Source organism: Scyliorhinus torazame, chromosome 5 (assembly GCF_047496885.1).
Source record: "Scyliorhinus torazame isolate Kashiwa2021f chromosome 5, sScyTor2.1, whole genome shotgun sequence".
Classification (NCBI taxonomy): Eukaryota; Metazoa; Chordata; class Chondrichthyes; order Carcharhiniformes; family Scyliorhinidae; genus Scyliorhinus; species Scyliorhinus torazame.
The window spans coordinates 261,650,727-261,678,133 of NC_092711.1; the positions used below are offsets into that span (position 1 = coordinate 261,650,727).

General features: G+C 43.4%; 1 protein-coding gene across 4 annotated transcripts in view; it reads right to left on the reverse strand.

Annotated features, from left to right (window-relative positions):
• The window catches only part of cenpi (centromere protein I), a 150,182-nt gene that overhangs the window by 104,301 nt on the left and 18,474 nt on the right, over positions 1–27,407 (reverse strand). For 3 of the 4 annotated variants that reach the window (XM_072505454.1, XM_072505452.1, XM_072505453.1), the window contains exons 3-6: positions 25,439–25,557; positions 23,612–23,719; positions 22,620–22,668; positions 14,650–14,696 (exon numbers count right to left, since the gene is read on the reverse strand). In XM_072505454.1, the coding sequence (XP_072361555.1) occupies positions 14,650–14,696; positions 22,620–22,668; positions 23,612–23,719; positions 25,439–25,557 (323 nt within the window). Of the gene's footprint in view, positions 1–14,649; positions 14,697–22,619; positions 22,669–23,611; positions 23,720–25,438; positions 25,558–26,854; positions 26,890–27,407 lie in introns of those variants that run through there. The other variant, XM_072505455.1, reaches the window with a different exon arrangement.

Consider the following 27,407-nt stretch of genomic DNA (forward strand, 5'->3'; position numbering starts at 1 on the left):
TGGTATGTTGCTACGTACACTGTTTCGTGCTAGGTATGATTGAGTTCTGTGCCTCTTTGTTTCCTCCCTCCCTCCTTGCTGCTCTCCGCCCCCCCCCCCCCCCTCCCTCCCTCCCTCCTCTCTTTTCATTTATGTCTGTAGTTCTTCTTTGGTGGAAGTAAATGTTTAAGATGGAGGAAGGTGTGCCAATCAAGTGGGTTGCACTGTCCCAGATGTTGTTGAGCTTCTAGAGTGTTGTTGGAGCTGCAATCACCCAGGCAAGTGAGGTCTGCCTGGTAGATAGTGGATAGACTTGAGAGTCAGATGGGGAGTTATTCCCTGCAAAATTCCCCAATTCTTCCCTCACCTTGCAGCCACGGGTATTTATATGGCTGATCCAGTTCAGTTTTGGGTCAATATAACTACCAGGATGTTGATGAGGGAATCAGCAATGACAATGCCATTGGATGCCAAAGGGAGGCGGTTAGAGTCTATCTTGTTGGAGATGGCCATTGTCTGGCATTTAAGTGGCAAGTAAAATTCACACCACACAGCCCAAGCCTGAATGCATTCAGGGCTCGCTGCCTCTGCACATGGATGGCTACAATACCCAAGTCATGAATTGTGCTGAATATTTGTACAATTGTTGCAATCCCAGGTGCTTCGAATACTGTGCAAGTTAGATCCCAAATCTTTAGAAAGCATCAGGAAAGTTACTGAACAAAGCACGAGGAAAGCTATTGATCGATTACAAACAATAAGAAAAGTGAACTATTCTACACAAGACAAAAAAGGTTGGAAAGAACCAAACACAAACTATGAGAGAGTACCTTTAAGGAATGGGTGTTGATAAATCAGTGTGTATATAAGTATCTCTTGTGAGAGTACCTTTCAGAAATGGGTGTTTATTGCTGCAGTGATGTCAGAGAGTGGGTGGAGCTGGGCTGTCTGTCAGCTTTTTACTTTTGTTTTAGGCTGTTTGCTGCAGGGTGTGTTTTAGTTTCATTTTCAGTGTTGGAGCTGAAGCCAGACAGAGCAGGTATACTGTTGATCTCTCTGCCATGAAAAGATGATCACTTGATCATTTGGTGAATTTGGAATTAGAAATGTTCTCAGTAGTGAATGTGAACCTAATGTGCTTCTGTTAAAAGGTGTTTATTTTGTCTTCTGGATGTTGTTTGGGAAATCATTAAGGATTACTTAGTGTTGAATTCTTTGGGGGTTGTATTTGAATTGATGGTTGCTAAGATGTTCACTTTATGTTTCAAAAAGGTGAACTTGAGTTCATAGAATAAACATTGTTTTGCTTTAAAAAATACTTTTCCATTTCTGCTGTACCACATCTGTAGAGTGGGCCGTGTGCTCCCCATACCACAATTTATTAAAAGATGTGGGTCAGGTGAACTCCATGAATTGTGAAAAGTTGCTTGCCAACAACCACTTTCCCCTCCATTTCCACATGTCGAATTGCCACCTCCAGACACCTCGAACCACGAGGCCACCAGTCGTGCCTCCAACTCGCCTGTCAAGACACTGTCATCCCCTCCTCCACCTCTCCGGCAGTCGACGAGGATCAGGCGCAAGCCTCAGAGACTGGACTTTCTATTGGTTTGGCTTAGTGAATATGCGGACTAAGTGTTTGGGGGTGGAGACAGTCGCACGCAGTACCTTACGGACAGAGACTAAAAGCAGACTGTTAGATTTGGCAAAAACATTGCAGTTAACATGACCTGGCAAAATGCGAAAAGATGAGGTAATTATGGGGGTGCCTAAGCATTTAAAGTTGCCTGAGATACAGTCTGACTCATTGGAAATGGCAAAAATTCAGTTACAACTTAAACAAATGGAACAGGAGAAAGAATTAAAGCAGCTTGAATATGAAAGAGAGGAAAAAGAAAGAGAGAGGAAAAAGAAAAGGAGCGAGAAGGAGAAAAGAAAGAATAGGCCTAGCAGGACAAAATGACAGAGAAAGGGAGATACAGATCAAGGAAAAAGATAAAGAGAGTTTGAACTTCAGAAAATGGCCATGAAACATGAGTCAGTTAAAATTGGCAGACGTAAAGGCAAACGCTGATAGTGATGAGGATAGTGAGAAAGAGAGTCAAAGTTGAAGGCTTTGTGGGGATCTATTTAAATATGTCCAAGCATTGCCAAGATTTGACGAGAAGGAGGTGGAAGCCTTTTTCATTTCATTTGAGAAGGTAGCTAAACAAATGAAATGGCCACAGGACATGTGGGTATTACTGATTCAAACTTGCTTATAGGTAGGGCTAGAGAAAAGTGTTTGCATCACCAGAGGAGGAATCTGGGACCTATGAGGAGGTGAAAAAATCCATCTTAGGTGCATATGAACTAGTGCCTGAAGCCTACAGACAAAGGTTTAGAAATTTAAGGGAAGAATTTGGTCAAACATACATGGAGTTTGAAAGGCTCAAAGAGTAATTTTGATAGGTGGATAAGGGCTTTGAAAATAGACCAAATGTATGAAGCTCTCAGGGAAATTATGCTTTTGGAGGAGTTTAAAAATTCAAATCCGATGTAGTGAGAACTCATGTGAAAGAACAGAGGGTTAAAACTGCAAGATTAGCAGCAGAAATGGCAGATGATTATGAATTAGTTCATAAATCAAAGCTTGGTTTCCGACATCAGTTTCAGCCCGTGGGCGATAGAAACCCGGGGACATGAGAAATATTCAAGTGGTAAAAGTAAAGGTGATCTGATGGGAGATAATAAGGAGTGTACCTCAGATTTAAAAAGAAATCCAAGAGGGTGGAAGAGACATGAAAAGTTTGAAATGTTTTCACTGTAATAAACTAGGCCATACAAAGTCAGTGTTGATGGTTGAAGAAAAGCACTGGGAAGGCTGATGTGGTAAAACAGGATAAGACAGTGGGGTTTGTTAAAGTGGTAAAGGAAATCCCAAGTGAAGCGAAGGAGATGCAAAAGATTGTACAGCCTGATCAAGAGGTGATTGATAAGAAGGTGCCAGATGTCTTTAAAGAATTTACTTGTGTGGGTAAAGTTTACTCATGCGTATCAGGAGGAGCAGGTAAAGAAGACACAATTTTAAGAGATACGGGAGCTAGTCAATCTTTCATTGTAAGAGATGAGGAGTTATGTAGTTTGGGAAGAATGATGCCAGAAAAGGTGGTAATATGTGGAATTCAGAGTGAAAGGGGTAGTGTTCCATTATATAAGGTATGGTTGGAAAGTCCAGTGAAGAGTGGTGAAGTGGTAATCGGAGTAATAGAGACGTTATCTTGTCCAGGAACACAGTTTATGTTGGGTAACGATATAGCTGGGAGTGATGCCTACTGTGGTTGATACGCCAGTGGAAAATCAGACAACTGAAGTGTTGAAGGACGAATATCCTGGGATTTTTCCGGATTGTGTAGTAACAAGGTCGCAAAGTCATAGGTTAAGACAAGAGGAGAAATCAAAGAGTGAAGATGAAGTTGAAGTGCAATTATCAGAAACGATTTTTGATCAGATGGTTGGAAAAGAACAGGTGGAGGATGAGGCGGATATTTTTAGTTCAGGAAAATTGGCGGAGTTACAACAGAAAGATGCAGAAATAAAACGGATGTATCAGAAAGCATATACGGAAGAGGACTCTGCGTGTATAACAGTGTGTTATTACAGTAAAAGTAATGTCCTGTTGAGAAAATGGAGACCTTTACATATGCAGGTGGATGAAAAGTGGGCAGAGGTTCATCAAGTCGTATTGCCGGTAGGGTATAGAAAGGAGGTGTTGCGAGTTGCACATGAGGTACCAGTGGGAGGTCATTTGGGAATAAAGAAAACTCAAGCTAAAATACAAAAACATTTTTATTGGCCTGGACTACATAAAGATGTAGTTAAATTGTCAATCATGTCACACATTTCAAGTGAGAGGGAAACCTCAAGCAGTGATAAAACTAGCGCCCTTAATACCCATTCCAGCATTTGAGGAACCTTTTACACGGGTCTTAATTGATTGCGTAGGACCGCTTCCTAAAACAAAAAGTGGGAATCAAAATCTTTTGACAATAATGGACGTGTCTACTAGGTTTCCAGAGGCTATTCCAAGACGTAATATTACAGCTAAAAAGATTGTGGAGGAGTTACTTAAATTCTTTACTAGATATGGACTACCCACAGAAATACAATCGGATCAAGGATCAAATCTTACCTCCAGGTTATTCAAAGTTATGGATACCTTAGGAATAAATCAATTTGAGTTAGAAAGGTGCTACTACAGAAGGGAAGGCAGGCTGGGGGTTTGGGTCTTCCGAACCTGATGTATTACTACTGGGCGGCGAATGTGGAGAAGGCGCGGAGCTGGGTCAGAGGGGTTGATTCCCAGTGGGTCAGGATGGAGGAGAGTTTGTGCAGGGGTTCGGGATTGAAAGCACTAGCAACAGCGCCTCTCCCGATAGCCCCGGGGAAATACTCAGGGAGTCCGGTAATATTGAGAATTTGGAGGCAGTTTCGCCAACACTTCGGGTTGGGGCAGGGTCAAGGGAAATGCTGATTTGGGGGAACCACAGATTTGAGCCAGGGAGGTGGGATGGAAATTTTCGGAAATGGGAGGAGAAGGGGATTGAGACACGAAAAGATTTGTTTCTTAGGGGTCGGTTTGCAGGTCTGAAGGAGCTGGAAGCGAAGTATGGGCTGGAGCAGAGGGAAATGTTTAGATACACACAGGTTCGAGATTTTGCCAGAAAGGAGATAGAGCTTCCCGGTGGAGCCGGCCTCCACATTGCTGGAGGAGGTGCTGACGACAGGGAGACTGGAGAAGGGGGTAGTGTCAGCGGTTTACGGAGCTATTTTAGAAGAGGACAAGGCACCAATGGAAGGCATCAAGGCAAAGTGGGAGGAAGAGTTGGGTGAGGATATGGAGGAGGGGTTCTGGTGTGAGGTGCCCTGGAGAGTGAATGCCTCCACCTCGTGCGAGAGGTTGGGGCTGATACAGCTGGTGGTGGTATACAGAGCACACTTCACGAGGGCGAGGATGAGCCGATTCTTTGAAGGAGTAGAAGATGTGTGTGAGCGTTGCGGGGGGGGGGGGGGGGGGCTGCTAATCACGTTCATATGTTTTGGTCCTGTCCAAAGCTAGAGGATTACTGGAAGGAGGTTTTTAGGGTAATTTCTGAAGTGGTGCACGTGAAACTGGACCCGGGCCCCTGGGAGGCCATATTCGGGGTGTCGGACCAGCCAGGGTTGGAAACGGACGCGGAGGCAGATGTTGTAGCCTTCGCCTCTTTGATCGCACGAAGGCGGATCCTGATGGGTTGGAAAGCAACCTCCCCACCCTGTGCCCTGGCGTGACAGGGGGACCTGTTAGAATTCTCGACTCTTGAGAAGGTTAAGTTTGAACTGAGAAGGATAGAGGGGTTCTACAATTCATGGGCATTATTCATCATGCACTTTCATGACTGGATAACATCGAATATTAGTTGGGGGGGGGGGGGGGGCGGTGTGTGTTAATGGTGACTATGGGTGATTCTTGATTCCTTTTTGTCATTTGTTTATGTGAACATGCGGACTAATGCTTGGGGTTTGGTGGGAGGATGGGATCGTTGTTATTGATATGGGGATTGATATATTTGTTAGATTATTGTTTATTGTTGGTGGGTGTAAATTTGGGAGAAAATGTGAAAAAGGAGAATAAAAAATATTTTTTTAAAAAAGGAATAAAATTTATATCAACTGCGTACCATCCAAAATCGCAGGGAGCGTTAGAAAGGTGGCATCAGACATTAAAGACAATGTTGAGGGCTTATTGTCAAGGATATCCAGAGGATTGGGGTAAAGGAATTCCATTCGTACTGCAATAAGAGATGCACCTAATGAGTCAACCAAATTCAGTCATTTTGAATTAATTTTTGGTCATGAGGTAAAAGGACCACTTCAATTGATTAAGGAAAAATTGGTGAGTGAGAAATTGGAAATTACATTATTGTATTACGTGTCAAATTTTAGGGAACGATTAAATAGGTGAATTGGCTAGACAACATTTAAAAGTTCCACAAAATGTGACGAAAAGGGCAGCGGACAAGAAATCCAAAGTTCGTAGTTTTGCCAGTGGAGATAAAGTTTTAGTATTGTTACCAGTGGTAGGTGAACCTTTAAAAGCAAGGTTTTGTGGACCTTATCAGATTGAAAGGAAATTAAGTGAGGTGAATTATATGGTACAGACATCAGACAGAAGGAACACTCACCGAGTGTGTCATGTGAATATGCTTAAAAGGTACTTTGAAAGGGAAGGAGAGAAAAAGGAGGTTTTAATGATTCTAACTCAAAGTGACAAACCAAATCCAGATGACTGTGAATTTGACATACCTCAAATTAAATTGGAAAACAAGGATGTTCTTAAAAATTGGGATAAATTGTTGAGTTACCTTCCAGAGGAAAAACAGACTGACCTGGAAGTGTTATTGATATCACATAAGCATATTTGTGGAGATAAATTGGGAAATATTAAAATGGCTATACATGATGTAGATGTGGGAAATGCTGTTCCAATCAAACAACATCCATATAGACTTAACCCTTTAAAATTGGCACAGGTTAACAAAGAGATTGAGAGTATGCTTAAAAATGGCATAATTGAAGTGGGTTGCAGCCAATGAAGCTCACCCATAGTGATGGTACCTAAACCAGATGGTACCCAATGGTGGTGTGTGGACTATAGAAAGGTTAATGCAGTTACAATAACGGACTCTTATCCTATCCCACATTTGGAGGATTGCATTGAGAAAGTTGGACAATCAGCTTTAATTTCCAAACTGGATTTATTTAAAGGTTACTTGCAGGTACCTTTATCCGAAAGGGCGAAGGATATTTCAGCTTTTGTGACTCCAGATGGTATATACCAATTCAAAGTTGTCATTTGGCATGAAAAACACCCCAGCCACATTTCAACAGTTAATTAACAAAGTTGTTTCAGGATTACCCAATTGTGCGGTATACATCGACGATCTGGTAATTTTAGCCAGAAATGGAAAGAACATTTAAAACATCTGATGGAAATATTCGATTGACTTCAGGAGGCGAGTTTGGTGATAAACCTTGCCGAAAGTGAATTTGGCAAAGTCCAAGTCACTTACCTTGGCCATACAATCGGACAGGGTCGAATGGTCACACGGGATGTGAAACCAACAGCTATTGAGGAGTTTTCAATACCCTCGAGACAAAGGGAAATAATGCGATTACTTGGCATGAGTGGATTTGATCGAATATTTGTGCAAAGGTTTTGTAGTGTGATTGCTCCACTGATGGACTTGCTGAAGAAACGTCGAAAATGTCAATGGACAGCAGACTTTCAACAGGCATTTGACTGTCTGAAAGCTGTGATAACCAATGCTCCTGTGTTGGCGAATTGGAAAGGACTCCGTGATCAGATTGAACGAAAGTATCTGACTTTAAAGACAAATGCCAAGGCGTAGAGAAAAGGATGGATCGTGCAGAGACCTTCTTGCTCAAAGAGACTGTCAATCGAGAAGTATTCCAGTTGGAGGAAAAACAAAAAATGGACTATATTGTTGTACCTGTTTGCGGGTGTTGTTGTTTTTTGTAACAAAAAAGTATATTTACTGTGTGCATTTCTTAAAGGATAGTGTAAAGGTGGAAAATGGAACCATCTTGAAGTTGCTGGTTTATTTTTTGTTCTTGGGCGGAGGTGTCATGTGAGAGTACCTTTAAGAAATTGGTGTGTATCTAAGTATCTGCAGTGAGAGTACCTTTACGAAATGGGTGTTTATTACGGCAGTGATGTCAGAGAGTGGGTGGAGCTGGGCTGTCTGTCAGCTTTTTACATTCGTTTTAGACTGTTTGCGGCAGGGTGTGTTTTATTTTCGTTTTCAGAGCTAGATAGCTGCAGTCACAGCCAGAAGGTGTATTAGAGTATCACTCTGTAATCTAAAGAATGTAAATCGATCCTTTGGTGATTTAAAACTAATAACTGCCCTTAGTAGTGAATTTAACCTGATGTGCTTCGGCTGAAAGATTTAAAAAAAAAAAGTCTTCTGGATGTTAAAAGGACAACTTAAGAATTACTTAGTGTTGTATTCTTTGGGGGTTGTATTTGAATTAATGGTTGCGAAGATGTTCACTTTATGTTTCAAAAAAGTGAACTTGAGTTCATAGAATAAACATTGTTTTGCTTTAAAAAATACTTTTCCATTTCTGCTGTACCACACCTGTAGAGTGGGCCGTGTGCTCCCCATACCACAATCAATTAAAAGTTGTGGGTCAGGTGAACTCCATGATACACTTCGGGGTTCTCTAAGCCCTAGCCCATAACAAAACACAATCCAACCCAAATTCCCACTATTCCCTTTCCCCAACAATATATTTACGGACATATAAACCAGTGAAGAATTACTATTAGCTTGACACAAAAGGTTCTCACGGGTCGCACGGTCCCAATTTTCTTCCAGTAAATTCCAGGTCATTGACGTGATGCTTCTCATTCAACTTGTATCTCTCCCTGAAGCACTCTGAACACGCTGTTTCTTCAACTGTAGAGCAGATAAGTTAGCTCCTTAAACCCAGACTTTCTCTGCTAAACTGATCACTTTACGGAGTCTTATAACTGATTAATCAGTTAACTACTGTTCCGCTAGCCGTACAATTTTTCTTCTACAAGCTTAAAATCCCTGACTTCTCTAATACACACATTGAACACCCCTTCTCTCAATATCCTGTCTGTAATGATATGTATATTGACTGACCTGTAACGAGTCAACAAATTAATGATAATGCTTCTTACCACAAGAGGGGACCACAGAACAATCATACATATATCATGACTTCAGGGATTTTGGAAGTCACGAGCTAGGATGAGGAATTGAACTAAAGAAAAGAGCATTAGACTGGGATGACCAGTTAGAATAGTGCATTATAGACATTAATTCGGGTTGCAGGGAGTGAACAAAGAGATTGGACAAAGCATGGAGAGAGGGGGATGGGTAGCTATTAGGACCAGTTATTTGCACAAAGGATACTGCAAAGGATGCTGGGGGAAAGAGGGCCAAGGGGAGGAATGTGTTATGGGCCTATCAGGGTCAGTGGTTGTGGAGGTCAGGTTACATGGCCAGGTCAAGGAATGTGGGAAAAGGGCCTATAAGAATCTTGTATTTGTCACCGTTACCTTATTTGGTCGTGTGTGAAACTTGATTCTATGTTCATGTGTATAAGATGTTATGTGCTTTATTTTCACTCACTTGCTCTGGGGATCTCAGGAACAGTGTTGGTCCTGCTGTTATCAAAGTGAGTCTGGCTTGCAAGCTAATTGAAATAAAATAAAACAATATCTACAAATCCGAACTTAGCCTTTTGACTGAGTCCAGACTGGACAGAAATAACTCAATTTCATCAAGGAGAGAACTGGATAAATAGTGAGGCATGAGAGAGGGCAGTTGTACTTGAGAAAGTCTGCTAGTTAGAGATAGCCTAGTTCAATAGAGAAACCTTCTACTTAGTTAGTGTAATAAATTTATAGTTTTGTTCGTTAACAAAGCTTTGTGTTCTTTATTCAACACTACACATTTGAGCCATCCAGGTAAAGCAAAATAGAGAACACAACACTGTCCTTTCTGTCTGTGCAGTACTCAATCACTGTTTCTCGGCAACAATAAAAATGTTCTGCTTTGTGTTTTTTTCCCCCCAGAATCGCTGAACTTTCAGCCCCTTTTAACCCATCTCTAACTTCAAGGTTTGCAAGACCTTATTATCAAGGTTCATTAACAAAACCTAAATTAAACCAAAGCCACTGCGAACATCCCCACTTCTGACCTTAAGATGGAGCGAAGGCCAACGATGAAACAGCTTCCAGTGTCCAACCATCTGTCGGGAGAAATCTTTGCAACAATCTCCTGGGACGGAGATGATCCACCTTCAACAACCACAACCATCTATCTTTGTGCAAGGCCCGACTCCGACTAGTAGAGTTCTCCCCACCCCACCTTGATTTCCACTGGCTTCAGTTTTGCTAGATTTCTTTGATGCCACACTAGGTCAGATGCAGCCTTGGCAGTCAACTCTCACCTTGGGTTCAGCTAATTTGTCCATGTTTGGACAAAGGATGTATTGAAGTCAGGAGCTGAAAACTAAGCGTCAGTGAGAAGGTTATTGCCAAGTTAGTGCCATTTGAAAGCATCCATCCATCATTTTGATGATAGAGAGTGGACTGATGGGGCAGTAATTGGCCAGGTTGAATCGGTCCTGCCTTTTTTGGACACGACACACCTGGGCAATTTTCCACATCGCCGTGTCGATGCCAATGCTGCAGTTGCACTGGAACAGAGCCAGCCGCCCAACGAGTTCAGGAGTATAAACCTTCAGTGCTACTGCTGGAATGTTGTCAGGGCCCATAGCCTTGCGTCTTCAGGTGTTTCGTGAAATCACATCAATTGAATTGAACTGACTGAAGATTGGCACCTGTGATGTTGGGAAACTCAGGAGGAGTCTGAGAAGAATCATCAGCCCTGCGCTTTTGGTGTTCCCAGGCCTCAAAATTGTCCTCTCCCTTTATCTGTTTCGCTCTCTAGTCCTCCTGTGCCCTCCCTTTCTCTTCTCCCCCTCCCCCCGGATTCATCATGCCCTTTGCCTTTCTTAGCTCGCCTTCTCCTCCGCATTGTCTAGCCTTCCAGTCATGCTCAGTTCCACTGTTCTCTTTCTCCCTTATCTATTCATGCAATCTGTTCACCTTTGTCTCACCTTTCCAATACCCTCGGTTTCCCTTCTGCTCCTCAACTGTTTTACATATTACATTGTTACAATACAGAAACAGGCAAGTGTTTCATTCTTGCCTTTGCACTGATGTGTTGTGCTCTCCATCATTGACGATGCGGATATTTGTGGAGCCTCCTCCTTAAGGTTTTGTGGATCGTATCAGATTGAAAGGAAATTAAGTGAGGTGAATTATGTGGTAAAAACACCAGATAGAAGGAAGACTCACCGAGTGTGTCATGTGAATATGCTTAAAAGGTACTTTGAAAGGGAAGGAGAGAAAAAGGAGGTTTTAATGATTCTAACTCAAAGTGACGAACCAAATCCAGATGACTGTGAATTTGACATACCTCAAATTAAATTGGAAAACGAGGATGTTCTTAAAATTGGGATAAATTGTTGAGTTATCTTCCAGAGGAAAAACGAACTGACCTGAAAGAGTTATTGATATCACATGGGCAAGTTTGTAGGCATAAATTGGGAAGTACTAAAATGGCTACACATGATGTAGATGTGGGAAATGCTGTTCCTATCAAACAACATGGATATAGACTTAATCCTTTAAAATTGGCACAGGTTAACAGAGAGATTGAGAGTATGCTGAAGATTGGCATAATTGAAGTGGGTTGCAGCCAATGGAGCTCACCCAGTGATGGTACCTAAACCAGACGGTACCCAATGGTGATGTGTGGACTATCAAAAGGTGAATGCAGTTACAAGAACAGACTCTTATCCTATCCCACGTTTGAAGGATTGCTTTGAGAAAGTGGGACAAACTGCTTTTATTTCCAACTTCCAGACATGGAAAGAACATTTAAACCATCGTATGGAGTTCTTCAGTCGACTTCAGGAGGCGGTTTGGTGATAAATCTAGCCAAAAGTGAATTTGGAAAAGCCCAAGTCACTTTCCTTGGCCATACAATCGGACAGGGTCGACTGGCCCCACGGGATGTGAAAACGAAAGTTATTGGGAAGTTTCCGATCCCCTCAACACGACGGGAAATAATGCGATTTCTTGGTACGAGTGGATTTTACCGGAAATTTGTACCAAATCTTAGCAGTGTGGTCGCTCCACTGACGGACTTGCTCAAGAAGCGTAACAAATTCCGGTGGACAGCGGAGTGTCAACAGACATTTGACGGCCTGAAGGCTGTGTTAACCACTGCTCCTGTGTTAGTCATCCCAAATTATACCAAACCCTTCAAAGAGGCTGTTGATGCGAGCGATGTGGCCGTAGGTGCGGTGCTTCTACAAGACGACGACGAAGGACTAGAGCGACCTGTTGGTTATTTTACAAAGAAATTGAATTCTCACCAGAAAAAGTAATCAACGATTGAGAAGGGAGACTTTGAGTTTGGTGCTGGCTTTGCAACATTTTCACATTTATGTGACCAGCAATCCATCTGACACCATTATATATACGGATCATAATCCTTTGACGTTTTTGGAGCGATTCCTGAATAACAATGCAAGGCTGTTTCGCTGGAGTTTGTACAGCCATTTCATTTAAAAATAGTACATGTGGCAGGACGGGAAAATGTGCTAGCCGATGCTTTATCATGAATGTGATCAATCGAGAAGGATTTCGGTTGGAGGAAGAAGAACAAAGAAAAATGGACTATATTATTATACCTGTTTGCGTGTGTTGTTTTCTTTAAATTAAAATGCATATTTACTGTGTGCATTCCTTAGTGGATGGTGCAAAAGTGAAAAATGAAACCATCTTGAAGTTGATGGCTTTTTTTTTTTTCTTGGGGGGAGGTGTCATACGAGAGTGCCTTTAAGAACTGGATATTTAAGCAATGTACCTTTCTAAACAGTGATGTCATAGAGTGGATGGAGCTCAGCTCAGTTCAGCCATTTTGCAGTTTGGTTTGCAGTTTAAAAAGTGCCTGGCTGGTTTTGCTGAGAGCAGTTTAAAAGTACAAAGCCAGATTGAGACAGCAGCTTGAGAAGTTCTGGTTTCCTGTGATCTGCTTAGAAGGGAGGAAGCCAGATTTGAGAAAGCAGCGTGGCTGTGTCTGTGGGTTTCCAGAGAGCTGCATGAAGAAAGCAAGGTGCTGGAGCTGAAGTCACCCAAGCTAATATATCTCTGCCATTCTACAGAAAATATATATAGCCTTTAACCTGATATGATACTGTTTGAAGGTGTTAAGTCTCTTGGAAGTTTAAAGGAACATTTTAAGGAAGTATTTACTGTTGCAATATTTTCTGAGTTATCTTTGAAGTAAGGGGTGTTAAGAGATCCAATGTTTATTTAAGATGTTAAGTTGAGTTCATGGAATAAACAGTGCTTTGTGTTTAAAAACCCACGTGTCCATAATTGTAATCCCACACCTAGGGAAAAAGCCATGTGCTAGGAAAAGCAACAAATCTATTAAAGGGAGAGGTTGGTTGAACTCCATGATACATTTTGGGGTTCTGAAAACACCTCGCCCATAGTAATGAGGGCTGCCAGACAGCTTTACTTGACATTAGTCCAGATTTTGACGATGACTGTTTCATATCTTCCATTCAAAGATAGTTGCAGACATATCATCATGAAGTATTTGCAGGATTGTGATGAAGTTTCTTCAACATCCAAATCTCTGGAGCACAATCCACAGAGTCTCATGATTTACGAAGTCAAATGTTTTTGTCAGGCCGATGAATGATGCAGTTCTCAAAAATGTTCTTGGATTTGGCTGGCAACAAAAAACACTTCAAAGTTTCTTCTGGATGCTCTAAAGCCTCACTGTGGCATTAGGAGGATTTTCAGCCACCGGATCACTCTGAAGCTCTCCTTGAAGCACAGCAGCATTGAAATTGGGAGGAGCTTGTTACCAATTGTTCAAAATGGCGATAACTTGCCCAGAAAACTGCTTCATACTTTTGAATCCAAAGCCTTAATAATGAGGCAGCGTTGGGGTAGAGAAGAAAATCTTGCACTCTAAATCACACTTACCTCATTGGGAACATGGGCAGGATGTCCCAAGATCTATGGGTTGAGAATTGGCCTGTTCAATCACATGAAGACCCATGACAAAAACTTGTGACACTGAAAAGATCTAATCTTCGATGGGATAACTACTGCTGCCAATGTTCAACATAAAACTTCTATCATGTGTGATGCGGTGGTCTGTACTGAGCAGATCGCAGTCACAACATTCAAGTAAAGCTATCATGTAATTCAGTAAAAGAAACAGCTCTAACAATTAAGTTATAGCAAATCTAGAATGTAATTATGGAAAATCTAGAGTGTATGTGCTATACAACATCCAAAAGAGTAAATTTGTACTTTGCCTTCATTCTCTTCCATTACAATAGTACCCCGTGCTAATAGTTAAATGAGGTTGTTTTGTTACATGGTTAACCAAATACACTTTACGTTTATGCAATGCACAACTTAGCAGCTTGCACAAAAACTGGTCAAGCAGGACAACACGGTGGCGCAGTGGGTTAGACCTGCAACCTCACGGCGCAGAGATCCCAGGTTCGATCGCGGCTCTGGGTCACTGTCTGTGTGGAGTTTGCACATGCTCCCCGTGTTTGCGTGGGTTTCGCCCCCACAACCCAAAAATGTGCATGATAGTGAATTGGCCACGCTAAAATTGCCCCCTAATTGGAAAAAATGAATTGGGTACTCTAAATTTAAAAAAATGGTCAAGCTTGTTACATAAACAATTCCCAACAGGCATAATAATTAAATCAAGTATTTTGAAAAGCTGAATTTCTTTTGAGTTTAGTAAAATCCTAGGGCTGATAGCTCCAGATATATTGCTTTCACTTACATGGTAGCAGACCCAGTTAAGCTGTATTAAAAAATGGGTTTTCCAATAGTTGACCTTTCAAAATTCCCACTATGGTTGCATTAAACCTGCTGCAGAGTGTCAATGGATTTTGTAATTCCGATTAGTATTGAATGTTAAGCATTTTAACCATTAGAATAGGATACTACAAAATTAAACAACTTACCGTTTTGGACTGAAGGTCTATTAGCTTCTTGACTCTGAACCGTTTAACTGAGAAATGGCAAGAAAGTGCAACATAAAAATGGTGGCATTTATTTAAAACAAAATAAAAATAAAATGTCAATCGGTCTTAAATCAGAGGCTCACATTTTAAAAAAATTACAAGAGAAGTCAGAAACTATGCCAACACCTGAAATATGGAAATTACACATTGCATTAGAGATTTACTTTTCCACCGACTCAAGGTTGTGTTCAACTTCCAAGTTTCCACTTTTAATCAGGAGAATTATACGTCAAACAGCACAACAATTTAGCAATCCCCCAATAGGCATTCTAGCCAAAATGAGGCAACCAGGACTAAAAGAGTACATTCTCCCCCCCCCCCCCCCCAACCTCTACTTCCACCTCTCATTGAAAGACAGATTTGTTTCATTCAGCGATCTTTTGAAGCTGACAACTCACCATAACTGCTGTCAGAAGAGTTGTAGGTTTTAAACAACAGCAAAGATCGATTTTTAAATCTTCTAACTAGGACATCGGTAGCAACAGAATTAATGGCTTGGATTTTATGGCTGCAATGATGACAAAACTATTAGCATTTGCTCTCATTACAAATATAAAGCTGGCAGCAACACCTAACAACCACATCAATTAAATTAAAGAAATCCAAAAGAAGTTGTCATTGATTTTCTGCTCCTCCACAGGATGCATTGATGAAGTTCCCACAGATGGAAACCATTTGAAATGATATGAACTCTCACTTTTACGCTACTGGTCTCACATAAAAGTTCTTGAAAAAGATAATGCCTTGAGGAATGAGGTATGATTGTGTGCCAAGTTTATAATTACTGAATAATCTCCCTGGCCCTGAGAAACCAATTTTATATTTGAGGAATATCAAATTTCTCCATTATGGTAAATATTCCAAATGTTTTTAAATATAATAAAATTGTTTTTGTTTTAACGTTTATTATAATTCTACCTTAGTCATACTTGCATAATCAAATCTTAATTTCACACCGTGAAATCATTAAAAAGTGAAGGATAATTAGTACATTTTACTTCCTGGTTTGCCACGTGAGCAATCTTTAATGTGATTGGCTAATTAGGAAACACAATGTCATCACTGATGCTGGACAACTCCTGTTGGTACCAGAATTAAACTAACTTTAGGAAAGGTGAAATCCATGCCACAGATCACTAGACATTTGCGCAAAGCTTCCTTCAAGGTAAGGTCCAAGCATCGTGACTTTTTTACTTGCTGAAAAATCATGGTAAATATGGTCTACAAGGACATTATTGCCATAGAGAAACAAGAGTGGAAATCAACAGAGAGAATTCTCATTCAAAAATTTAACCTATAACGGCATTACTTTAATGCAAGTTAAAACTACGTTTATCTTAATATAGATGTATCTTCAGAGTTTGGAACCTCCAAGACACAAAATCCAGCTTGGTTTCCAAGCCACCCAAGGATCTATGCTTGCCCCCATGTCCTCTTCACATACATAGTAGCCAGTGGTGACATAATCCATGTCAATGATACTCAAATCTGCTCCTCAATCACCTCCTAGCTTCCAGTCTGACATCAGGACACAGGTGAGTGGCAATTCTCAGCACTCCCATCCTGTAAAGCACCATTTCTTGACTTTTCAGTATATTTGAACCATAAGGCTTAAACTTATGCTAACAGTTCCTGCCTTTCCCCTTCCACCACCAAAAATTCACCAGTAATCAGACACTATCCTCTGGGACATCTTCCTCGTTCGCCTCCCACCATTCGCAGCTGCGGCTTCAGTCATTTCGGCCTCAATGGTTTGGAATTCCGTCAAGCCACAGCATCTCCACCTCACCGCCTTAAAATGCACTTCTTTCACCACTTGTTTGGTCACCCTACCCAATATCTAATCCATTGGATTTTCTCTTTTTTAAACTCTCCCCACGGTGAAGAACTTTGGGATATTTTTGTAGGTTAATGGTTTCTTTTATTAATACATGTTATTGTTATAACACAATGTGTCACCAAAATTGCATGCTACAAAATAGAATAAGCAACAAGTAGGTTGCAATTTAGTTTACATCCTGCACCTGCCATCAGCAAGGCTCCACTCGCGGTCTTGCAAAATCTGCTCCTCCCTTCTCAAGCTGCATAGCTATCAACCAAGATCAGATACAACTTGTTACATGACTACCATGTTTGACCGCTGTTGTGATATGTAATTTGGAACAACACAAGCTGCCACCCGATGCAGTCTTGAGTAAAAGATGCTCCAGACTTTGAAGTGAGTTCAATTGTCTGTGTTTTATTGAACTATTAACACAGTTCTCAATGAGTTCGACTCTCTGCTAATCTAAATGTAGTAACTCAGTCTAACTGAACCAGCCTTGCTCGAAGCCACGTGCTGAGGATACACCCTGTCTCACTCTGTCGATGTTGGTGTGTGTAAAGAGGAGGGGTGTGAGTGCCTCATCCCTTTTATAGTGAGATACCACCCCCGAGTGTCCTGACTGCTCATTGGTCGTGTCCTATTCTAGATGTTCATTAGCTGCATGTTTGCATATCATGACATCTCCCCTTTTTTATGTTATGTTGGCATATGTGATTGTATCTCATGTGAATGAGTCTGTCTAACGTGACTGACGGAGGACAACAGAACAGGGCAAACAAAACAAACACTCACAAGGCCAGTCTCTGAGGCTTGCGTCTGATCCTGGTCGACCGCCGGAGAGGAGGCGGAGGGGACGACGGCACCTTGACAGGCGGGAGGAAGCCTGACTGGTGGCCTTGTGGTGCGAGGTATCAGGAGGTGGCAATGCAATATATGGAAATGGAGGAGAAAGTGGTTGCGGGCAGGCAACTTTGCGCAGTGCCTGTTGCTTCCTTCGCACAATGGAGCCATCAGCTATACGTACAACGACAGCCGGGGCAGACCACCGACCATCGAGTATCTTGATCCTGACAGTGTCTGCTGGGGATAGCACGGCCAGATCGGTGGTATGGGCATCATAGCCCTGCTTTTGACAGTCTCTGAACTGCTGCATCTTCTGCAGCAGCTGGAGGTGCATGGCTCGAAGCGTCATCCGCAGGTCCCTGTTCATCAGGAGTTGAGCCGGCGACATGCCAGTGGACAATGGAGTCGCTCTGTATGCGAGCAGTGCAAGGTGTATGTCGGAAGCAGAGTCCGCGGCCTTGCAGATGACTGTTTCACAATGTGCACCCCTTTCTCGACTTTTCCATTGGATTGCGGATAGTGCGGACTGGAGGCGACATGCTGGAAATTGTGTGACCTCGCAAACATGGACCATTCTCGACTGGTAAAGCACGGGCCATTGTCGCTCATGAGGGTGATTGGGATGCCATGGCTTGAGAACATCTCCTCATAGGCTTTGATGATGGTTCGAGAGGTGAGGTCCGGGAGCTTCAGCACCTCAGGGTAATTAGAGAAATAGTCGATCAATACATAGTCGCGACCATTCGCATGAAAGAGGTCGATGCCAACCTTGGACCACGGAGAGGTCACTATGTCATGCTGTTGGAGCGTCTCCTTGCTCTGCGCTGGCTGGAACCGCAGACAGGTAGCATTCAGGACCATGTTCGTGATGTCATGGCTGATGCCAGGCCAGTAGACAGATTGCCGGGCTCTGCGGCTGCACTTCTCGACACCCAGGTGTCCCTTATGAATCTGGCGCAGCAGAGGCTCTGGAGACTGAGCGGAATGACAATCCTGTCCAGCTTGAGGAGGATACCATCAATAACCGTCAGGTCATCCTTCACATTGTAAAATTGTGGGCACTACCCTTTCTGCCAGAGGGGCTCTTTGGCTGTCTCATCATGGATGAGAACTACCTTCTCATCTGTCGCTGGGAGAGTGCTAGCACACAGCTGCACCTGCGATTCGATGTGCTGGATGATCTCCAGCAGCTCACTGGGCGAGGTAACGGAGCGGGACAATGCATCAGGGATGTTGAGCTCCTTGCCAGGTGTGTACACCAAGTTGAAGTCATACCTCCGAAGTTTAAGCAGGATTCTCTGCAACCGAGGCGTCATGTCGTTCAGGTCCTTGTGGATGATGTGGGCCAGAGGCCGATGATCCGTCTCGACAACGAATGACGGCAGGACGTAGACATAATCATGAAATTTGAGGATGCCGGTGAGAAGACCCAAGCACTCCTTCTCAACCTGAGCATATCTGGTTTCAGTGGGCGTCATCGCCCTTGATGCGTAAGCTACTGGTGCCCAGGATGAGGTGTCATCTCGTTGAAGCAACGCCACACCGAATGCCACCCTGACTCGCATCTGTGGATATCTTTGTCTCCCGGTCCGGGTCGAAGGATGCCAGGGCTGGTGTAGTGGTGAGCTTGGCTTTCAGCTCCAGCCTCTCTGTCTGGTGTGCCGCCTTCCACTCAAAGGCAGTACACTTTTTCACCAGGTTGCATAGGGCCATGGTGTGTGTGGCCATGTTTGGAATGAACTTGCCCAGAAAATTGACCATACCCAAGAAGCGCAGCACTGCCTTTTTGACCTCCGGGACCTTCATCGCCTCAATGGCCTTGATTTTGTCTGTGTCCGGGCGCACACCATGCTGCGAGATCTGGTCGCCTAGGAATTTGAGCGTCCATGTGCCAAAACAACATTTGGACCTGTTTACCTTTAGGCCGTCGGCATGTACACGGCAGAATACCTTCTGGAGACAGGGCACATGTTCTTAAGGGATCGTGGACCATATGATGATGTCGTCCACGTACATATGAACCCCTTCAATGCCTTCCATCATCTGCTCCATGATGCAATGGAATATCTCCGATGTCGAGATGATGCCAAATGGCATGCGATTGTAGCAGTATCTGCCAAAAGGCGTGTTGAAGGTGCAGAGCCTTCTGCTGGATTTGTCAAAATCTCTGTGATGCATCCAATTTGGTGAAGAAGCGCGCGTGTGCCATCTCACTCGTGAGTTCCTCCCGCTTTGGGATGGGGTAGTGTTCCCGCATGATATTCTTATTGCGATCCTTGGGATCAATGCAGATGCGCAGGTCCCTCGAAGGCTTCTTTACGCACACCATCGAGCTGACTCAGTCAGTCGGTTCGGTGGCCTTGGATATGATGCCTTTTTGCTGAAGATCCTTGAGCTGTGCCTTCAGGTGCTCTCTGTGGAGCAGGGACACATCGTGGTGCGTGGACCACTGGCTTGGCATCAGGTCATAGCAGAAACTTGTATCGATATGGCAGTGTGCCCATCCCGTTGAACACATCTGGATACTGGGCGAGGATGTCGTCGATGCCAGCCTGAAGATCCACGTGGGAGGATGTTGTGGTGTAAACCCTTTGAATGAGGGTCAGCTGCTTGCAGTCGTGCGCACCTAGTAGGGATGCCCGATCTGGCTTAACAATTTCAAAGCGTAACCATGCTTGTGTGTCGGTTGGAAACGTGCAGATGGCAGGATCCCAGTGCCGTGATGGCATTCCCGTTGTAATCCAGGAGCTTGCAGGCAGCTGGAAGGACCGTGGGGGGGCTTCTTAATGCGTCTGAAGTCTGCCTGTGAGAGGAGGTTGGCAGAGGCACCTGTGTCCAGCTTGAACTAGATGGGGCAGTGGTTGAATTTCATCACTGCTCGCTATTAGTCTTCGGAATCCACAGCTAGGATTGACTGGACATGCGACGAGTCTGGTGTGGCATATTCACACATTTTAATAATGCCCACACGGTAGGTGTTGTCCAGGCATTCATCATCTGGATCCATTGCACTGCCTCGATCAGAGTCCTCGAGGCGTTGTTGCACACTCCGGATGCGCGTCGTCGGAATTGGGAGCGCTGGCTTCGGACTGGTGGTGCAGATCTGCTCAGGGCTGCATAGTGGCCTGGCTTCCCGCAGTTTAAACAGCGTCTGCCTCTTGCAGGGCAGTGTTTCTTTAAATGGGTGGTGCCACAGTTCGAACACATCATGACATCAGAGTCCTGACGCTCCATGCATCGTTGCACATGCGCAGTGCGGTTCTCAGATGTCTGCACCTGCGCAGTACAGGTTTCAGCCGCTTCATTATCCCGTTCGCATCGTGCATGCGTCGGGCCCCGGGAAGAGCGCGCAAAATGGCCACTTTCGTCAATGTTGAAGCGCTGCATCCGGGAGATGGCCTGCACACTCTCTGCCTCGTGGGAGGCGAGTTTATCATTTTCTGCCGTTTTGTACTGGGAATAGCAATTTTCAGTGTACTCATGTACTGTGCATGTTTCAATCGTGACTGGCAGGGTCATATGCTTGATTATCAGTAACTGCTCTCGGAGGATCAGAGCGAACTCCAAAAACTATTTGGTCTCTGATCATGGAGTCAGTGATATCACCGAAGTTGCAGGATTGCACTAGCAGTCTAAGGTTAGTTAAATAGGAGTTGAAGGAGTTGAATGAAGTTGGTCTTTACCTTGCAATCGCCGCTTGAATATGTAGCACTCGAAGATTTTGTTGGTGTCCACCTCACAGTGGCTGTCAAACTTGTCCAGGATGGTCTGAAACTTTGTCTTGTCCTGGTCTTTGGTGAAGTAAAAGGAGTTGAATATTTCCAAGGCGTGATCACCCGCTGTGGTGAAAGAGCTATCTTCCATGCATCAGACGCACCATTGAGGTCTGATGCTTCGACGTAAAGCTGAAATTTCTGCTTTAATGTCCGCCAGTTGGGACTGAGATTGCCGGAGGTTCTGAGCTGGTGAGGAGCCTGAATCTTTTCCATTGTGCCGGTATACATTCGCTGGTCGTCACGGATCTTGCTGAGTTGAACTAACTAGATTGAACAGACCCCTGGTATCATGTTGTGTTATGTAATTTGGAATAACACAAGCTGCCACTTGATGCAGTTTTGAGTAAAAGATGCTCCAGACTTTGCAGTGAGTTCAATGTGTTTTATTGAACTATTAGCACAGTTCTCAAGAGTTCGACTCTCTGCTAATCTAAATGTAGTAACTCAGTCTAACTGAACCAGCCTTGCTCTAAGCCACGTGCTGGGGTGTGATGCTGAGGATACACCCTGTCTCACTCTGTAGATGTTGGTCTGTGGAAAGAGGCGGGATGTGAGTGCCTCATCCCTTTTATAGTGAGATACCACCCGAGTGTCCTGACTGCTCATTGGTCGTGTCCTATTCGATGTGTTCATTAGCTGCATGTTTGCATATCATGACAACCGCATCCATCCCATGTTATCAAGCTATGAATTGTAATGAGATTTTAAAAATTATTTTTCATGGGATGTAGGTGTAACAGCACTTGTTGCCCATGCTTAATTACTCTTCAACGGAGTGGCTTGCTGGGACATTTCAGAGGGCAGTTAAGAGTCAAGCATATTGCAGTGGGTCACATGGAGGCCAGGCAAGGTAAGGACGATGGATTTCTTACCCTAAAAGGGGAAACAATGCTTTATATCATGGAATCCCTACAGTGCAGGAGGTCATTCAGCCCATCGGGTCTGCACCAACCCTCCGAAAGAGCACCCCATTTAGGCCCATTCCACCTAACCTTTTGGACACTAAGGGGCAATTTAGCACGGCCAATCCACCTAACTTGCACATCTTCGGCTGTGGGAGGAAATCATAGGAATCCCACCCAGACACAGGAAGAATCTGCAAACTCCACACAGACAGTTACCCAGGGCCAGAATCGAACTCAGCGCTGTGAGGCAGCAGCGCTAAACACTGTGCTACCATGCCGCCCAATTAGGCTGAATTGGGCATAGAAATGTTACATCACGACTGAATTAATTGGCTGCAATCCCATACTGGTAACCCATTTTTAAAAGTAGTTAGTGAGTAATGTCTTGGAGTCATTGATGCACAAGCGTCACTAATATTTGATTCTGAAGATATTGAGCGCCTTGATGATGTCTAATACACATCATTGCAAATCCCAACGACAAAAGTAATTCTCCTTTCTTTTACATTTACCAGTTATCAGAAAATTAAAGAGAACATTGTTGCTGCTTTTGCTACTTACCATTTTCCTTTTTAGTTAGCAGGTACAATAGGTGGCATATATAAGGGCACTGGAAAGGGGAAAAAAAAATCTTGTCTGAATCATAGTTCAAAGATCGAAAGGCTGAAGATAAATACTTCATGTGAATGATTTTCTGTTAAAAAAGCTGAGACTCGACAAGTTCTATTAGTTTCCTTGTGCACTGCTCGAGTAGCAGGTGGCAAGCAAATCTGTTTACTGGCAGTTTATTAATTGACAACTATTCAGCTGTGCAGCACATATCAAAAAAAATTTAATTTCCAAAAATGCTGAATGATTATTAGTTTCTTTTAAAAAAGAAATAGCATTGTAACTTGGTGTTTACAGCACAATTTACTTAATCACATCCTTGCATTTGTTTAGAAGGCTGAGTAGCGATTACTCAAGTAATAAAATAAAGGATTCAATAAATTCAATACAGGGAACCTATTTCCACTGAGGGTTAACTCGAGAGTTAGAGGACATTCTCTTGAAATTAGAACTGTACCATTTAGGAAATAAAGTAGGAAACACTTTCTCCACGTAATGGGTGGTGGAAATCTGGAACAGTTCCACAAGGCTGTGAATGCTGGGTCTTTTGAAATTTCTCTAGCTATTCCAATTTTTATTTTAATAAATGTAGCTTTCCAAATTCATTTTTGCCAATTAAGGGGCAATTTAGCATGGCCATTCCACCTACCCTGCACATCTTTGGGTTGTGGGGGTGAAACCTATGCAAACTTGAGAAGAATGTGCAAACTCCACATGGACAGTGACCCAGAGCCGGGTTCGAACCTAGGACCTCAGCGGCGTGAGGCAGCAATGCTAACCACTGCGCCCCGTGCTGCCCGATAGCTATTCCAATTTTAAGAAAAAAATGCAAAGCCAACAGCTGAGCATCAAATTTAACTTTAGCCAATGATCAGGCTACAGTCCTACACTCTTTCCACTGCACCCAATTTACGCAATCAGGGACAAGTTGCAGCATTTCTTACCAGCTTGGCATTCTGGATGTAGAAGAAAATGATGCCATACAATGAATTTAACTGCTTCTTTGACTCCAAAAGATCAAAAACGGTTAACAGCCATCTGATAAACAGCACCTGCAAAGCAGAGAAATCAATTTCCAATCAGGCAGCGTTTAATCTGTGTCTACTGCATCCTGCCCCTAACCCTGTGCTTGGATTTGTATCATCCTTTTCCAAAAGTATTATTAATTTTGCATGTCAACAAAAGTAAGCCAACCTCTGTGCTACTTCTGCCTACTCTTTTGCAGAAATATTGCAAATCCATTTGCAAAATTGAGTGCTCATCTTCTGCATACAAGTCTGGGTGTCCAAAGTTGAACAGTGATAATTGGGATGGGCCCAGGAGGGAAACCAAATTAGCTACAAGACAACAAACAACGAAAGCTGTAAAGTCCTCTGCATTGCTACATTCATTCCTCATTCCATTTTGCCTTTGAAACCAGGCCATTTATATTTACAAATGTAGCTGAAGATGATGAACCTTGTGCTTGCTATGAAGAATTTAAGGTTTAACAAACTGAAGAGCCTTTACCAGAAATATAAATAGAGTCATTCATTTTCAATCGTGTAAATTTCACCACAAAATGTAAATTATGTTAGGCTTCCACAAATATATTGTTTTGCTAAAGTGCTGGGATATATGCCTAGACATGATTAATTATAAACTGTGAAAAGTTTGTTTCTCAGATTCTGATGTGCAAATCAAAATAAATCAGCAGGATTACATCATGCTCATTTTAATTATAATTGCTTTGAAGTTTCCCCCCTCTGCCAGGTTCAATTTTAACTCTGTGCTGAGCCATTTGAGTTTATTACCAACTCCTACATTGTGTTATAGAAAATTAAAAACATGTTTGGATTTCTATTTCTGATTGCTCATGAATGATCCTTGTTGGATATACATGCACGGCTGAAACTACAGGTGACGTATGAATGAAAATTCAATGAATGCTCTCAGGAAATATAGGAGGTTCCATCGTGAAAGTGTACTCTGATGTAACTCTGGCAGAGCTAATGCCTACAGGCCCAAGAATCGGCGTTCGCGCCATTTTTTCACACGACGCCGGCGTGCGATTCTCTGAGGTGCGGAGAATTGGCGCCGTTCATGCCGGCGGGTTTGGCGCGGCACCAGTCGCTGCCCGCTATCCGCGGCCCCCGATTTCCCGGCCTGGATGGGCCGAGCGGCCGCGCGTAAACGGCCGAGTCCCGCCGGCGCCGTCCACGCCTGATCACTGCCGGCGGGTACTCGTCGCGAAGGCTTGGGGAGCGGTCTGTGGTGGTGGGGGTGAGGGGGGCTCCATTCCCGGGGGGGGGGGGGGGGGGGGGGGGGGGGGGGCTCCAATGGGGTCTGGCCCACGACCGGGGCTTACCAATCGGCGAGCCGGCCTCTTCCTCGCCCCCCCTTACTTCCTTGCGCGACCGGCCCCAGAACCCCGGCGCATGTTCGTGAGGGGGCGGAGCGCTCCGCGAGGCTACCGCGCATGCGTCGGTTGGCACCGGCACCACTGCGCATGTCATCAATCGCGCCGGGATCTGCGGCTGGAGTGTCACGACCCACTCCAGCGCCGTGCTGGCCCACTGTAGGGGCCAGAATTCAACGTGGGAGCGTCCTGTTCATGCCATCATAAAACGTGACGGCGTTTGCGACGGCGTGGACACTTTGCCTCCATTTCGGAGAATCCCACCCCGAGTTGCAATGGAACTTGGTGATTGGGAAACTAGACGTGATGGGTCAAACAGCCTACTCGAGCTCCTGTTTCTTATATTTGTATCTAATTTTCTACTCTGACTAACCTGAACATTGATAGTAGGTTTTCTTGTACACATCCAAGAGATAGCATTTGTCACTGCACTTTCAGGGACCGTGGAGGCAGGAATAAGGCATTTTAAGAGACGTGTATTCAATCTGTCAGCTGTGAAAATTAACATACAAATCATTAGTAAAGCAATATTTTGTTTTGGTTAAAAAGAGAAATTTATGAAAAATAAAAATATAAATAATAATTCATTCCCTGAAAAATAAACACGACCTCCAGGCACTATTGTTTTATTCCGCCCCACCACCTGAAAGGCCCCAACTACAGTTTGCAAAGGTACACCTGTGCACAATGCTGTACTTACTGTTACTGATGTCAACAGAACAGCCCGATTTGAGGATTTATGTGACAGTAGTAAATTAATACTTTTTAAAAATTGTTGTTTGCGAATAATGAACTGGAGTGTGGCTGAAACAAAAGACATGTTATCAAAGCTTTTCGTCTTGCACTCATCAGGGCAGCTCCACAAGATAAACCAATGATGAAGGCAACAACAATTTATGCTGCGTGAGAAGTGTGCTGACTGGTTCGCAAATGGACTCCAATTGGTAGAGGATTTGCCAGGGAGAATACAGTGAGCTCCAGTTTCATCCCACAAGTCCCGAAAGACGTGCTGTTAGGTAATTTGGACATTCTGAATTCTCCCTCTGTGTACCCGAACAGGCGCCGGAATGTGGCGACTAGGTGCTTTTCACAGTAACTTCATTGCAGTGTTAACGTAAGCCTACTTGTGACAATAAAAATTATTAAAATTATAAGTGAGCCACACTGCGAGCCTGACATAATCTTAAATTAGTTTTCAGTATAATTCTTAGTACAGTTAGGATGGCTGAGCAAGTATTGTCCAATCGTGGAAACACATCTAATGTTGGGCACTATGTTTCAGGTTTCACAAGCCCGGACATGTTGGCTATGGTCAGTACTTTGCCTGTTGTGAATAGCCAAAGGGATGTGCTGTTTAACATGATCAACCAGTGTTGCGACGTATGACCTACATATCTGGCATCTCACTGGCACCGAAAGTCATGTACCACATTATTAATTTGCAAGACAGGCAGAATGTCGTTTTGGCTTGATGGCAGCATCCTGTTAGTTGGAAATACCAACTGTGTTGCTACTGCTTCGTGTTAGACATGAGCGGGATTAATTTAAACAGCCCTGATTTCTCCACTCACTACCTGCCCATAAACAGAAAGGTGTTTTAGACTTCCCCCTTTATAAGCGGTTGCATATTTCCAAAACTCTTCAGTTTTTGAATGCGGGAAGGGTTTTGCAATGTCCACCCTTTTGCATTCATACAAAAGAAAGAGATTCAGGGCAAAGAACATGATAAAAATAAGAATTCCGGTTTCCTAAAGTCCAGAGTTCAGTAAGTGAATGTCCAAAGAAGGACCTTTCAGACGTCTTTATCCAGCAGAATTCCTCGTCTTGGTTCTGGGAACTCAGTTGTAGATAGAGTCTGTTGAAAATGCAAAGTATTCTTGTATCCTGGAAATTAACTCACTCGGCAGGAAAAATGCAGGGCTCTTTCTGGAGGTCAGGCTTGGGGAGCGATAAGAGGTCAACGGCATGCTGCTAGCCTGGGGTGCAGTTCTCTTTGGAAGTTAAACCACAACAAGAGATAAAATTCACAAACTGTATAATTAAAGGAATTCAAACAGCTAAGTCTGTCATTGACAGGGTGGCATAGGATTGAGATATTCATTTAACAAGGTCTCTTGTTAAAACTCATTGTTTTGAGCAGGTAACGCTGTAGTATCATTATCACAATGTTGGAGATGAGGTGTCGCAAATTCCTCTGCCTTTCTTCATAGCTGACTGGTGCAGGTTTGTTTTCTGCTAACCATTTTGTTGGCTTGGCTAGAATGTAAATATATTCACATTCAAATAAATTACATTCCAGGGGTTTGATGGGTTTAGTCTTCTGTCTATGTTTAAACTGCTCA